This window comes from Plectropomus leopardus, chromosome 2, assembly GCF_008729295.1.
Source record: "Plectropomus leopardus isolate mb chromosome 2, YSFRI_Pleo_2.0, whole genome shotgun sequence".
NCBI classification, from domain to species: domain Eukaryota; kingdom Metazoa; phylum Chordata; class Actinopteri; order Perciformes; family Serranidae; genus Plectropomus; species Plectropomus leopardus.
In genome coordinates, this window is record NC_056464.1 from 34,663,750 (window position 1) to 34,679,966 (window position 16,217).

Genomic DNA, 16,217 nt, shown 5'->3' on the forward strand with positions numbered 1-16,217 from the left:
TTTATCAAGTCTGTCTTAACCCTTTGAGACCTGGATCAAAATCAGTTTTCTTGTGCTGCATTCAGATGTCTTTAACAAACATTTAAACAACTGAAATGTGAGCAGATAGGTTTGATTTCTTTCAAAAACATGGGAAAAAGGAAATTGGCAACTTTGCTTGAAATGTCCCGCAAATCGCAAAAAAAATCTATAAAAGGTGACAAGAAAATGACCTGAAATTATATATATAAATATATATAAATATATTTAAAATGAGAAAAGGAGCATTAGAAAACTACATTTATAGTTTTATATTTAGGTAACAGAAAAAATATATATTAAAAAAAATTAAAAATAAATAAATAAATAATAAATAAATATTTACATATTTAGCTCTTTTTTCAGGTCGTTTCCTGTTTGGGTTTTTTCACCCTCCTTATGTTGTTGTTGTTGTTGGGGATATTTTGCGCCAAGTTAAGATAATTTCCTTGAATCTTTTTACTAATATCTCGCTAATTTTTGTGCAATTTCTTTTTAAGTTGTTTCTTTTCATGTTTTAGAAAGAAATCAAGCTAACTTGCTGAAGTTTCAAAGGGTTAAAACAATAGTCAAGTGCCCGTATGACTGCGGACACAGAGACAGCCTTACATCTTTGAACTGTCTGAACGGGACAAACTGGACAATGTCTCTGGCGATGGCCTCTCCCACTGTGGACCTCAGCTTGCCGTCGTCTCCATCCAGGAGCTCCATGGCCTTGAAGTCCGCCGGCCCGACCCCGACGATGATGATCGACATCGGCAGCCGTGACGCCCGGACAATGGCGTCACGAGTTTGGTCAAAATCTGTGATTTCACCGTCCGTGAGGATGAGGAGGACAAAGTATTGCTGCAGAGACACACAGACACACGTGAGTGTGTGTTTTTGGTTAAATGAGTTGTGTTTTGTGTGTGTGTGTGTGTGTGTCCTCACAGAGGCGCTGTTGGTCTGCGCAGCTTGGGAGGCGATGGAGGCGACGTGGTTGATGATGGGAGAGAAGTTTGTGGGTCCAGAGAATCCCAGCTTTGGCAAAACCATCCTGTAGGCCTCAATGATCCCCTGAATACCTGAGAGACAGCAGGGAAACACTTTAACGCAGGCGGAAAATATATCTTATATATATTCTTTATTCTTGATTATTCAGGATCCCCATTGCTTGTTAATAAAGTAACTACTGCTGTACCTCGGGTCAACACAAAATGCAAGAAAAGACATTAAATTAAATTAAATTATCACATAAATTATCTACAATATTAACATTATTAAATGGAATAAAACAGGGTGTAGCAGTAGTTATTTTACCATTACAGCGTCACCTCAATGTTAGATCATTAAGGAAACAAACAAATAAGTCCGTACAGCGGGCACACAGAATTATGTGACTGCACAACACCTGTTTCCCAGGTGTTAGTAAAGTGTGTGTTTGTAAATGTGCATCAGTGTGATCTTGTGTGTTATTAAAAATAACACTATAGCAGGAAACAAAGATGTCTTCTTAGAAACTTAACACTACCATACAAATATCATAAAAATACACACGTTTGTCAACTTCATTCTTTCTTCTTTAGTCCCAATTAAATGACCTCACAATCTGCTAAATTTATTTTGTGACCCACTGGGTCGCAAAAAATAAAGTAAAAAAAAACAACAAAAAACTAGCTCCATCTGGACTAACAACATTTGTAAAATGCTACACATTACTACATTGGAATCAACTTTTAGCATTAGCACTTTAACATTAAGAACAGAGGACTTTTATTTTGTGTGTGTGTGTGTGTTTGTGTGAGTGTGAGTGTGTGTGTGTGTGTGTGTGTGTGTGTGTGTGTGTGTGTGTGCGTGTGAGCGTGTGTACCTTGGCAGTAGGGGCTGGTGGGGTTGAAGTTGAGGGCGAACTCGTGGTTTACAGTCTGCAAGATCAACAACACAACAGTTCAATAAACACTGACAAGCCACACGCTCTTCTCTGATTGGCTGCTTAGAAAACCGATATTGTCATTTCAAGCTTCAGATTTTTAAAAAACCTCTGCAAAAAAAAAAAAATTGACTCAGGGTTAAAAAATGATGTCACATTTGATAAACACATGAAGTCTGCAGATTGCTGTGTTTTTATCGGTTAGTTAGAGAGCTGACCTTATAGTCTGGAGGCAGTTTGGCTCCAAAACCGAACGCTGGGAAGAGTTTATCACTGAAACAGGAAAGAAGCACCGTTACAGTCACATCATTAAGATAAAACATTTTTTACTCTCTACAAGGATTCAGAATTTCTGGCTCAAACTGTAGCATTTCGGGATTAGGATGTAGGTGGTGACATGAGGGGTTTAGGATGTAGGATTTCAGTTTTAGAGTGCATAATGTAAGACTTAGTATGTGCGTATTTTAGGTTTGAGGGTTTAAGTTGTAGGACGTACATTTCAGTGTGTGGGGTATATGATAAGTTTATTTGGGCAGGTTTTGTGTTTATGGTTTTGATCGGGCTGTAGGAACTTTGGATTAAGAATAAGATTTAAATCTAATATTCTGTAGGGGGGGTATCCATTACAGATTTTCATAAAACTAATACGATGTTTTCAAAATGTAAATAAAACACGATTGTGAGATGACAGCGTTTCCACCGAGTGACGTTCTGCGACTTCTCTTCTCATGATAATATTCCAAGAAACATGGCGATGGATGTTCAAAGCATTAGCAGGTTTATTTTTATTGCAGCCTCCGCACTAGCGGTCATTATTTTTCAAATGAGTCCTTCAAGTCCAACACGCAGGCGTGTTATGCGAGCGATAATGGAAAAGGCGAGCCCCTGATACGAGGGAGCGGCCACATTTGAGGGATTTCTGGGAGGTGATAGTCCACGATTTCACAGAGGAATTGTGGATTCAAAACCTCTGGATGATTCGCTCAACTTTTGAAAAGTTACATGATGCAGTAACACCTCTTGTTGCACCTGCTGCATCATGCCTGAGGGAGCCAGTTCCTACTGACAAGCACATGGCTACAGCATCATGTGACCTACAAAAGCCAAAAAGAAACAGTTTCCAATGCAGTTTTGTAAAAACTGTCTTTCTTCAAATCGCCTCAAATACCACCTCATGCCACCGGAAAAACTTTTTAGCGATAAATGGGACTTTTTTTTCGATATTTACGTGTTTCCATTTATATTCACATTTCCAATTTGTGTAATTTGAGGGTTAATGGAAACCCAACGAGTGTGTCGGGTGTAAAATATAGAGTTTAGGGATTAGGTCTTAGGGTGTAAGATTTAGGGTGTAGGGTACAGGGTTATGGCTGTAGGGTTTGGATCAGCACGGTTTGGGGTTTCTGTGTATACTCTTAAAGGTGTAATGTTTCAAGTGTAGGTTGTGTGTGTGTGTACTAACGTGTCATAGTCCTGGACCACCATACCCACAGACCACAGAGCAGACAGGTACTGGTTCAGCCCGTCTGGGCTCATGTAGTGGAGAGAGTTGGGTGTGCGAGGGTCACCATTAGAGCCGGTGAAGTCGATCCCCACCTGCAGCGTTAACACAACATTCATTCTTTCATAATTCAGATACGCTGTTTTCTATCATGCACGCTTGAATGTGATTGGTCGATTAAAATGAAGCATTTAAAATGTTGACGTACGGTGAAGTTGATCTGGCAGCCGCCCATCACATAATCCAGGAAGCTGTACTGAGTCAACAGCTGCAAACACACAGCGTAAATGAAAGAATCATTTATGCGTCTATCATTAAATTAGAAATCAATGAAACCACACACATTAAATAGTCTCTGATGCTTCTGGATTGCATTTACGATTTCATATATTTTGTTTTATCAGAAGGAACCAGCATTAAGAGACACGATGTGATCTAAAGGTCTGTTGACAATGGCAGTGTTTTTTTCAATTTTCTCCTCTGTTTCTGAGTGAATTTGATCTCAACATGCAGCCGTCCAAATGTTGTGAACATATTATAGATATGTATGATGACAGATTACTGCCTCCAGGTTCACTGTGGGCAGACAGATCTGCAGTGAATGAGGAAGTTAACCCTTAAGGCCTGCTTAAACATTACACACACTGGAATCACTGTGCACAAAATGCGCTTTTCAAAATCAAGCTTTAAAAAATATTACACATTAATATTATTTTCCACTTTTCATTGAGTTATTTTTTTTAAACCAACATCAGCGCTAATCATAAATATCAAATATTCCATAATTTTAAAATTTTAACCCTTTAAATGCCAGGTCTTTGTCATGATGCCACTATATTTTTAGATTTAAAAAAATGAATTATTTACAATATACTTTTTTGATTATAACAGCCTGTGATATGTCTTTGATGTGCAGCAACATTGATTGTGACAGTGCACCCAGTGGAAAAAGCATATGCTTAATGTAGTAAAACATAATGTCATCAGGTGGAAAAAAGTAAAAATTACAATTTCCAAGGCAAAAGCCCAGAATGACATCCAGAAATAATACAGTGCATGTTTTTATGCTTTGATGGCTCCGGGATAAAATCTGCAGTATGAATAAGTTTCAACTGTGCATTTTTTGCACTTAACAGCGTGAATGTAACAATTTTGATTACACAGTGTATTTTAGACTTATCGTAGGTGAACTGGAAATTTCAAGATAAACTAAAATACACAATCTTGCCAAAATGTATGCCATATGCATGAACACAGACAAAATTATCGAAAGATGAAGAATGAACCCTAACCCCTAACCCAATGAACTCTGGGAAATGTGGTTCATACCTTGTAGCTCTTCAAAGAGACGACTCCAGAGTTTTTGTAGCTCTTCTTTTTCTTCTGTTTCTCAGGATGAATGCACTCAAACTGCACCTGGAGGACACATCAGACAATTTAATGACCTCTGACCAGCCAACAGAAAGACGTCGAATGTTTTTATTATCAGTGAGCTCACCGCTCCAGATTTCTGCAGCTCCGACACTTTAGTGGTGAAAGAACCAATCAGATCATGAGATCCGTCACTGTCGTGGTCAGAGCAATCCACCTGCAGAGGGAGGACGAGATTTCATGTTGTGGAGACTTTAGTGGTTGTCGGGACTGAAGGTGGATTCTGATTGGTTGTTTTAAATAAAGGTGGGCTATGATTGGTGGAACCTTTAGCGGCCTTTCGAGATCACTGCTGCAGAACGTCTGCAGAGGAACGCTGAACTTCTTCCAGCTGGGATTCAGACTGTTCTTCACCACCTGCAAACACACACACACGCGCACACACAACGCACGCACACGCACACACACACACACACACACAGTCATCATTATCATAATGTTCACCATTATTTTCATTTTAATGACTTCATCTTGTGTGTGTTTGTGTGTGTGTTCTTCCATTTGATCAATTATAGTTTTAATTGCTTGAAAGTTAGGTCATTATTTTTCTATAACATTAAATATTATATATCATAATATATAAATATAATATAAAAATATAATTATAATTATGACTAAATCAGCAACAATCGCTCAGAGTACATAGTATGAATGCGTTTTGGTGAGTGTGTGTGTGTGTGTGTGTGTGTGTGTGTGTGTGTGAGTGTGTGTATACCTCTGTCCTGTGGACCAGATGCCACTTCCCATCATCTCCTTTTTTAGAAAACTCCAGGAACGGATCAGACTTCCCAAATGTATCCTGAACAGAGAAAAGACAACAAGCTGCTTTCTCATTCGCTACAATAACATGTACTTTAGTAACTGCAAAAAAACCTTTTTTTTTAACAGTACACTAACTGCTCATCTGCCGTGCAAACGAGGAATCTGTCTTTTTTTTACAGAAACATGATTTAATATGACAGAACTCTGTTAATGAAGGTCTGACTCAGTTTTAACGTATTTGAAAGGATTCTAGGTTAACTTTCAATAACACATTTGCCCTAGCTTGAACTGTTATTTTTGGAAGTTATGCAACAAGTTATGATGCAATGACTTCCTGTTTACATAGTTGGATTTCTTTTCATTGCTTAAGTCTTGATTTTCTCATACAACCAAATTTTGTGAATTACTGAGACCTTACGAAGGCCTTCACACACAAAATTAGGACTAAAAGCAAGAATAAGGCGAGGTGGAGTCGGAGTTACCTTCTTGTCCAGATTTTTAGCCTCAAACTCCAACTCAATGGCTCTGTTGTCCTTTATCTCCTCTGCTGTGATCTACACACAAACACACACACACACACACACACACACACACACACATACACACACACACACACAGAGTCTTTACTAAATGGTCATAATAATACCAACATTGTTTTGATCACCACAGAACAGAATCGTCTGTAAAACTATGTAATGTGACATTTAGTTATGCTTTTAACAAACAAACAAACACACAAACACAAACACACACACACACACACACACACACACACACACACACACACACACACACACACAGTACGTACAGTGATGGTTCCTTTGCCCGCAGGTTTGCCTTTCTTCAGCTCCAGAGGTCTGGTTATAGTTTTACTGGAGACGATCTGAAACACACAGAGGAGGTCAGTCTTTGTATCAGCAGCATCTACAGCATAAAGCACTTTGGGTAAATGCACTCTATCAATGCGATTATTAATGATTACAAAGTTCGTCCGGCAGAGGGCGCTGTGACCTTCATAACACTGTGTGGACCTGGACCACAAACCTTTTGCTTCTTGTACCGCGTTCCCACTAAAATTAGCCCTTTGTACATGGGAGCGGCCATGTATGAGGGATTTCTGGGAGGTGATAGTTCACAATTTTACAGAGGAATTGTGGATTCAAAACTTCCAGATGGTCCGCTCGACATTTACAGAGTTATCAGTGCATCAACACCTCTTGTAGCGCCTGCTGCATCATGCCCGAGGGAGCCAGTTCGTACTGACAAGAGTATGGCCATAGCATCATCCGACTTATAAAAGCCAAAAAAGTGATTTGTTTTGCAAAATATGGATTTTTTTTCAGACTGCCTAAAATACCACCTCATGCAAGTGTCAAAACTTTTTTCCAATATTTTTTTTTAAATTGGCATTTTCCCATGCACAAAATTTTATATTCACCGTTTCAATTTGGGGGACAACGGTAACTTGCCTAATGTTTACATACACAAACTTTTAACTACGTTTTGTCGGGAATGAACACGGCCCTGGTCTGGTCCGGTCTGGTTTGGTCTGTACCTGTCCCAGTGTTAGCACCACAGCTCCCAGGAAGTCATCGTCGCCGAGGTCTTTGCTGGCGTTGTCGATGTCGTAGATGCTCAGCATCAGATCCTGCACCGTCTCAAAGTGATAATCCACTCTGAGACGCTGACTGAAGGACGGACTGGACGTGTTCACCAAATGCTCAGTGCGACACAGCTGTAAGACAGAGAGACGGAGAGGACGGTTTGTTTAATTACACTCACAAAAAATAAAATAAAATACAAAAACACTTGTATCCCGTAGTGTGATGTTACCTCAGTCCAAGTGGTATTTCCGGTTTTCTGCTTCAGCACACACAGAGGGTCCGACTTTGATCCAACATCTTTGTCCAGCAGGTTCGAGCAGGAGATGCTCAGCTCCACTTTACTGACACAGTCCGCCATCTGAGGGGGGACAGACAGAGACCTCCAGATCAGGATTCAGTGCAGAAATCGACCAGTATTTGTTGTTTAGGGCCGATAGTATAAGTTAATGACACCAATTACCGGCATTTGGAACCGATATGCACTTGCAATAAAAATTAAAATCTTTTTGTCGATATTTACAATTTGAAATAAAACAAACTCCAACACAAAACTTTGTTGAAATGCATCTAGCAAATGTAAACTCAAAACTGAAACATTCAACATCAAATACAGCAAGTTCCCAATTCTGGTAAAATATGGACGTGAACAGCAGAAATCAGATACAAAACAATGATTTAATACTGAATTTGAGCATTTGCAAATCTCTCTGTGGCTGGAACATTTTAACAACTTGTATCTCCACCTCGCCGTCTGACTGAACAACACCAACGATTAAAACATACAACCAAGATACTACAGCTTCATACTTTCACTGCAGTTTCTTTATGATCCCTCAAACTTCGATATGCATGCTTTAATATGCATTAAAAATTCCCTGTCACAGTTACTGCTCTGCTGCACCACAGAAATAAAGCCATAAAAAGTTGTTATACGACCATCTGGGGTCACAGTAGTCCTGCTGACAGGTTTCTCCCGCTGTGATCTACATATCTTGTTCTTTTACATGAAGCACACATTACTTTATGGTGCGTCACACAAGCTCTCCATGACTCTGCTGAGATAACACTGTATGACCGCACAAATGTAGCTTTCCAACATGCAAAGGAGGCAGACAGTCCTCCTGCAGACGCTGCATAAACTGTCTGAACCAGCTGGAGCCTCAAGTGAATTTTTTTATTCTACAACAGCTATAAACATAGTTCAGCTCTTTGTATGATGTTGTGAATAAACTGTCATCAAAGAGAACTGATAACTGTTATTATAGTGAAATAAAGAACATATTAAATGTGACCAAAAAGTGTCCAAAAAAAGGTGATGGGAAATACTGAGCTGAGATATCAAGCAATTAATTTATTACTCACATGAAATCATAAAACATGACTTCAGTGAAATGCAGTTGTCAGTTCCATCAATTTGTATATTCAATTTAGTTTAACAATAATACAATAATGTCAGTGTTTAGGATTCTTCATTTAATATCCGTGTGGCCTGAGATGTAGATATAAACCAGATTCAAATATATTTCACTCAACCTGACAAACACAAACTTTTAAAACTGTTCTTTCAATGATGTAACAATATGATTATTACAGTATTGTTGTTATTAAACATTTACTCAAGTACATTTACTCAAGTAGTGTTCTTAAAAGGTACAATCCTGATGTATTTGTACTGCTTTATTCTTCTATTCCACAACATTTCAGAGTGGAATATTGTACTTTTTACTCCACTACATTTATTCAGAGGCTGTAGTTACTAATTACTTTGTATATTTAGTTTTTAAAAACCTGCAATGAGCAAAGAAAATACAATGGTTGTTACTGATTAAAATAAACAGGTGAATTTACGAGCCTACATTACAGCCAGCTATATCATTTAACAATTAAATCCTGTTTGCATATACAATGACGCTTCAGTAACAATAATCCAGTAGTAAGTATGATGAAACAGGACTGACTGAACCTGTTTTGCCTCCGTATTGAGTTTTTTTTTTAACTTTCATAGTTTGAGTAAATTTTGCTCATAATACTTTTACATTTTGGTCATTCACTTAGAGCGAGTATTTTTACACTGTGGTGTTTCTACTGTTTCTTGATAAAACTTGGGGCGCACACTCCAGCAGGTGAGCCAGAGGCCGCCTCTCCTGCTGACAACAGAAACAAACGAAGGGAACCAATTGTTCAGTCCCCTCCTCGATGACACAATAGTAACATCTACTTCTGCATCAGGAGCACCTGATCTGTGTTTCATTGCTGTCAGATTCAAATTGCACTTCCACCTTTGTTCTTTATCTATGTGGGGAAAAAAAAAATCAAATAGCTGATTAGTATATTGTGTCCATCACAACATCCAAAAGTCCAAAGTGATGTATTTAAATGTCTTTTTGTCAGAGAGCCAGACCTAAATAAAACAATGTTCAGTTAAAGATATATAAAACCGAAAAAAGGCAGCTAATCCTGACAGTGAAACATCTAAAACCTGTGTATTTATATTTTGGGGTATTTCAAACTTGTACTACTACTACTACTACTCAACTGCATCTCAGAGGCAAATATTGTAAATTTCACCCCACAACAATGATTAGGCAGTTTCAGTTGCTATTACTTTTCAGATTACGTTTTTTTTTAAAGATTATTTCTTGGGTTTATTTGCCTTTATTTCATAGAACAGCTTAAACACGAAAGGGGAGGTGACATGCAGCAAAGGGCCGGGGCCGGAATTGAACCCGCGGCCGCTGTGGCGAGGACATAGCCTCTGAATATAGGGCGCCCGCTCTAACCACCGAGCCACGACGTGCCCCCATTTTCAGGTTTTACTTAAAAAAACGTGATCATTTTACAAAATATGATGATTGTTACACAATAAACAACCTTTAAAGCATGTGACGCAGATAAAATTAGCCGCACTTTGCACAACTACAAATGTGAAGTACTGCTTACAAACACTTAAACAATTATTATCAACGATAATCCAACAATATAACACTGACAGGGATCATTCTGCCTAATGACTTTTTTTTATTCTTTGAGTGCATTTAGCTGATGATACTTTCATGCTCGGAAATAATTATGAATGCATTAGTTTTACTTGTAATTACATATTTTTATAATGTGGTTTTGCTACTTTTACAAGACTTGAATACTTCTTACTCCACTGTCTGGTGTAAACACAACTGTCAATGAAGTCGTCTGAACACAGATCGTTTTAATGACACACCCAGAGGTGGAGGAAGACTCAGATCATATACTCAAAATACTCCACCACAAGTAAAAGTCCTGCATGCAGAACCTAACTTAAGTAAACATATTTAAGTATTATCAGCAGAATATACTTCAAGGACTTAAAGTAAAAGTACTCATTGTGCAGTAAAATGTTCCCTGTCTGTGTTTTACGATTATAAATTATGTTGTTTGGATTAATATTATTGCTGCATTAATGTGTATGTTGCATTTTACTTCTGCAGTTGCTTAAAGTTGCTAATGTTTACTCCTTTTTATACTGTTGGATAGTTTATTCTACAGCAATGCATCATATTCTATAAGACCATCATAAATGTGTAGTGTTGCTGTCCTGTGAGAACAATGAATCTCTAAAAAGTCAACTTTTTTGTGCTGTCAGAAAAGCAGCTGTTTTTAGCCTCCTGATGATGCATTTTCCAGCTGATCCCAGAATTATTTTAAGAGTTTATTATGCTTAAGAGGTCAGAGAATTTGAATTTTTCTATCTATAAAGAAACCTTTCATCCGTTAATTTACCACAAATATTAAAGATTGCCAAATTAGGAAATACATGGCTGTAAGGAAAAATATACATTTTAAGGAACTAAAGTTGTCAAATAATTTTGGTGCAAGTACAATAATTACCCCTGAGATGTAATGAAGTATGATTTTTCATAAAATGAAAATACTCATGTAAAAGTAGCCTACATTGAATTTGTACTTTAAGGGGAGCATCAACTAATTAAGAGCTACAATATTTTATTTCCATGGCCAAAGAAAGTTCAATCAATATTTGTGAACATGTGCTAATGTACTCTCTCTAAATGCCAGAGACATCTTCACCTTTTCATTGTCATTGGAGCAGTCCCAGACTTTATACCCTATGGCATCACGGATGTCTCATTTAGCACTCTCATTTTTGGATTTTGGAAAGAATTGCCCATGTTTACTAATGTTTTTGAACTGTCTCAAAATATAGGATTAACATATATGAATTTTGAGAATGGGTGCAGTTCCCCTTTAAGTATGCCTTTGAGTAACTGTAGTCAGTTACATTGCATCACTGGACACACCTTATTTTCTTACCCCAAACTCTGCTGGGTTGTTGCAAGCACACCTGAATTTTTTGACAAATCAATGTTGAAGCTCAGACCATGTTTCAGGTAATCATTTTAACCCAAAACAGTATCTTTGCCTAACCGAGGTGCGCCCAGGCTTTTTTGATTAGATAATGTGAAAGTAAGGGGCCAGCTGTACATTATTAGTGTTCATCAAAAAATTACATTCAAATGACACAAACACGACTGCTTTATCTTTAAAGTGGAAAGATATTAACTTTGTACCGTTCCTGAAAGCAGTGGCCCTAACTGTCAGCTTAATTACCAACATTACAGACGAGAATATTTTGGGTGGATCACGACTATTTTTAGCTAATCGAAGTTAGCATCTAGCCATGTCTCTTTTAATTGAATGAATTTAAGGAGTAGCCCCTGAAGGCAACACCAGCATGAAACTGAAACTGAGGTTAACTGAAACTGTACAAAACCAGCATAAAAAAACACACACCAGCTCTCTCTTTCTCTCTCACACACACACACACACACACTGTGCAAATGTAAACTTTATGAATCACCTTATCAGAGCCGTTTATCTTCTTCAGACCACAGGAACAAACACAAGGGCGGAGGAAAAACTACTCACACAGTCCGGAACTGGAAACCACACCTTTTCAGTGAGAGTAAACACACCTGTGAGACCACTAACCCTTATCTGAACACTCTGTTAGACTTTTTACGGAAATAAATTGCAGCTACGGTTTGTCTTTTAACTCTAACTGAAGCAGAAAACGGCCGTCTGTCTCCGCTCTGCAGCATTAGCTAACAGGGAGCGGCACCTAAGAATGTCGCGCTCTGATTGGACAGGGAGCCACAAAACCGCGTTTTGATTGGACAGGCTGACTGTCAGTCACGCCCTCTGGGTTCTGACGTTACTAGATTCCAGCCCCAACAACAAGACAGACTTCCGATCAGGCTCCTTCAAAATAAGGCACAGACAAAGACTAACTAACATCCAATGAACTGTTGGGGTTTAAATTGCAAAATATTGAATGTATTTACAGAAACAGATTAATTAATAAGGCAAACATCACTGGCCTCCTCGTTTAGTCTACTCCCACCTGAACGACATTACTGTACCCCTCTTTTGACAAAAATCAGATCCAAACTGTCCATTTTAAACCACACAAAAAATAAGCAGTATTATATGTCCAGCTGGTCTGGTAAAAAGTCTTCCTCACTCTGTACTGTGTCATCAAATTCCTACTTAAGGTTCAAAGTAAGTGTATGGTACATTTACTGATGTGTTCATTGCTGTTATGTCGATATATGGAAATGTCAAGTGATTACAGCTTCAAACCAATTTATCCACGAGATTTAATTAGCTTCTGAATTAAATTGAAAGTTGCCACAAAGCCAATAAGAAAAGGTCAAAACTCCAGCAACACTTTTAGCACAAACAGTTTCATTGTTATTGCAGTTTCTCCTCAGAAATGAGTTTTGTGCCAGAAATCCCTACTCTGCCTCCATAAAGCCAGTAACACAATGAGTATGGCACAAAATCAAGAGGAGAAAAAGACCCAGTCTGTATTTTATTTTTTTACATAACCATGAAGCACACTCCCTCCAGTCCTTCATTGTAATCCTATAAACTGAGATCACTCTTTCCTGTCGAAAAGTCTAAAGTTTGCAGGTTTCTGTGATTTCCAGCAATGTTAGGCTTTATTGTTATAATGGAGATACAAGGTAATAATGCAATAATGGTAATAATGAAAATTGCAGTCCTGGATGACATATTTTCAATCTTTCAGCCAGGCCATCACACTATTGCACATTTATTCATTTCTATTGAACCATCCCGACAAGTAATTCCTATAATTATCAAATCAGCTCTATATGTTGGTGAATGATAAAGTACAGACTGAGCAGCAATATTTTTACATTCAATTTATGCATTAACAAATATAGTGATTATGAAATGTTAAATTTAGGAAAAGCTTTGGTTGAATAAATATCAGCCTATTAAGTAACATATTACAATCCCATTTGATATATATCTTATTTTCAAAGGGGACAGTTTTAATCTGTTATTATTTTATGAGTCTTGATTAGCTCAAGAGCAAAACAGGTGCTGATACTGTGATGGGTCGTGAGGACAAATGACAACAACATCCACCGATGAAGACCATGACATTACATTGATACCTCCTGAAAATGCTAGCAGGCTTATTGTTAGGATTTCTTGGGTTTGGAGGGGTCAAACAGTTTTCACGCTCCACATTTCTGTGCTTTTATGTTGAAGGGAAAACACCCAAACCGGAAGTACTGTTGCTAAAGCAAACTACACTAATCACAACAGAGAAGTGTCAGAATTATAATTCAGAGCAAAATAAACTGAACACAGCATGATCCACCCTCTTCTTTTCACACTGAACAAAACAGTTTAATTTTATTCATCCTTAGCAGCAGAACCACAGTGGAGTCAGAAAAGGCAGCAGAGCGTCACATCTCAGATGAGAAACAGAGCAGGAAAAGACCAAAATATAAAAACAGTACTAAGACATTTAAAAAAAGGCTTCATATACAGAACCAGTGTTCTGTAAAACCCTGTAAATCACATCTATACAAACACACACACGCTGAGCTCCTTCCTCAGCCGTCTTTGACATCATCACCCTCTATATCACCTCCCTGCTCATACCAACCTCACAAAGAGCTGGAAACACACAACATACTGTATGTGAGACTGTCAGACAGACCTGTAATAACATTTACTCTCTATGGTCATTCAAGATGAATCTGAAATTGTTGCTTATGATGACATCTGTCATTCCTCGTGATTTGTATGGAGCACCGGAGCTGTCACTCACCTGAAAGTCCTGCCCTCTGTTTGTCTATTATCAGTTGGAGGAGGGGGAACCTCAGCGGGTTGATAACTGAGTGTCAGTACATCTGTCCCACACACACCCACACAGACTTGCTGTTCAGATCATCTGCAGAAGCCACGTCTTTCATCAGGACTTTATTCAAATGCACGTTCTCCTTTTCTCCACACCAGGTCCACAACACAAACACAATCATCTTTACCAACAACTATGTGTCTACACAGGATTTCACTTCACTTTATTCAAGCTCGTTTATCTATTTCATCCAAGCACTCACACACTGCATGCACAACTAGTTGAGCATTATCATTGTGCCTGCCGGAGGGTAACCGCTTCCTGAAAGATGGTGCCTCTTCAGAGAAAACTACTTCAACCAATGCTTCCTGCCTGTTAGGTTCAGTCTGATATAATGTACATAACAGACTGCAGAGACTGTAGACAAAACAGAAATAACTGAGGCTCTATTCTAATTTATTCATGAGGCGCATCACAGAAGATGAGAGCAACTGATCAGATTCAGGTCAAATCAAAACTTATCTTAATGCTTCTGTGCTGATAGTTACTTTTAAGACTGTAATGCATGGTTTACAGTAAATATATCTTATTATTTATGGATACATTATGTTGAGAGTTCTCTGCAGCCTTCCATATTTCTCTTCTGTGATTTTCTACTTTGTTTTCTTTGCTCTGTGGTCAAGGAAAAGAGTCCATTATGGATCCCACTTGCAAAGAACACGACGGACGTAAAACCAAAATCCTGAGATCATGATGTTAAACTTGATTTACATTAGGGGCTGACTGATATAGTTTTTTCAGGGCCAATAGTTATTATTAGTAGTTAATGAGAATGATAACCGATATTTGGAGCCGATATGCATTTAGAATAAAAATTAATATCTTTCTGTTGTTATTAAAAGTTTGGAAGATGACAAACTCCAACACAAAACTTTCTTTAAATAGTATTAGAAAATGTTTAGAAAAAAGTAAAAAAGATGTGAAGATTTAAAAAAAAAAAAAAGTAAATAAAAAATAGCTCCATGAGGTTTTACAAAGAAAAAGTTCCCCCCATGCTGACACTTTGTTTGCAATTTTTAATTAATTAATTTCATTGGCAATCATTAAAATAAAACGCAGATTTATCAGCTCCAATAATCGGCCAGGCCGATAATCTGTCGACCCCCTAGTTTAGATAAAGCTGGTCATTAAAACTGTTCATCAGGATATCTCACTTAAAAACCTTAATATATTCTTGAGAAAGTTAGATAATCAATTTGATCACTACAGAGCACCCTTAAGGTCACAGTGAACTAGTTCTAAATTCACTTGCAGTACTTTTGCGTATACTCACAATACTTTACGCATTATCGCCTCTGATCCTCATATCAGGAGGAGGCCCAAGACTTAACAGCTGCAATGTCACCACAACATGAGAAGGTATAAAGACTTTTGAGGGAATATTAATCTTTTTCAAGAATATACAAAAGGTAGTTCATAAACAAATTTCTACCATTCATGCAAGAAATCTAAAGAACTTACTAGCAACCCTTGCCTGATATCTGACAGAATTGTCAACTTGTTACTCTCCATTTCCATCTTCAGAAGCAGTCAACCTGTGTTCATAAGGCGTTTACAAGAATAAAACGGATTATCTTGAGCTTAGATCACCAAAATCTAACCAGAGTCTAAGTGAACGTTTGTGCCAAATTTGAAAAAAAAAATCTCTTAAGGTTTTCTTGAGATATTGCATTCGCAAGAGACAGACGAGGTCACAGGGACCTTAACCCTTGACCTATGACCACCAAAATCTTATCAGTTCATCCTTAAATCCAAGTG

General features: G+C 37.9%; 1 protein-coding gene across 3 annotated transcripts in view; it reads right to left on the reverse strand.

Annotated features, from left to right (window-relative positions):
* Positions 1-16,217, reverse strand: part of cpne1 (copine I) — a 30,029-nt gene that overhangs the window by 4,063 nt on the left and 9,749 nt on the right. The window contains exons 1-15 of one of the 3 annotated variants that reach the window (XM_042509578.1): positions 12,146-12,319; positions 7,455-7,583; positions 7,177-7,356; positions 6,430-6,504; positions 6,104-6,175; positions 5,575-5,658; positions 5,127-5,216; positions 4,927-5,016; positions 4,758-4,844; positions 3,637-3,696; positions 3,390-3,523; positions 2,146-2,200; positions 1,868-1,922; positions 949-1,082; positions 628-864 (exon numbers count right to left, since the gene is read on the reverse strand). In XM_042509578.1, coding sequence (XP_042365512.1) covers positions 628-864; positions 949-1,082; positions 1,868-1,922; positions 2,146-2,200; positions 3,390-3,523; positions 3,637-3,696; positions 4,758-4,844; positions 4,927-5,016; positions 5,127-5,216; positions 5,575-5,658; positions 6,104-6,175; positions 6,430-6,504; positions 7,177-7,356; positions 7,455-7,583 — 1,482 coding nt within the window. In that variant the 5' untranslated portion in view covers positions 12,146-12,319. Of the gene's footprint in view, positions 1-627; positions 865-948; positions 1,083-1,867; positions 1,923-2,145; positions 2,201-3,389; positions 3,524-3,636; positions 3,697-4,757; positions 4,845-4,926; positions 5,017-5,126; positions 5,217-5,574; positions 5,659-6,103; positions 6,176-6,429; positions 6,505-7,176; positions 7,357-7,454; positions 7,584-12,077; positions 12,320-16,217 lie in introns of those variants that run through there. The other 2 variants (XM_042509560.1, XM_042509569.1) reach the window with 2 other exon arrangements.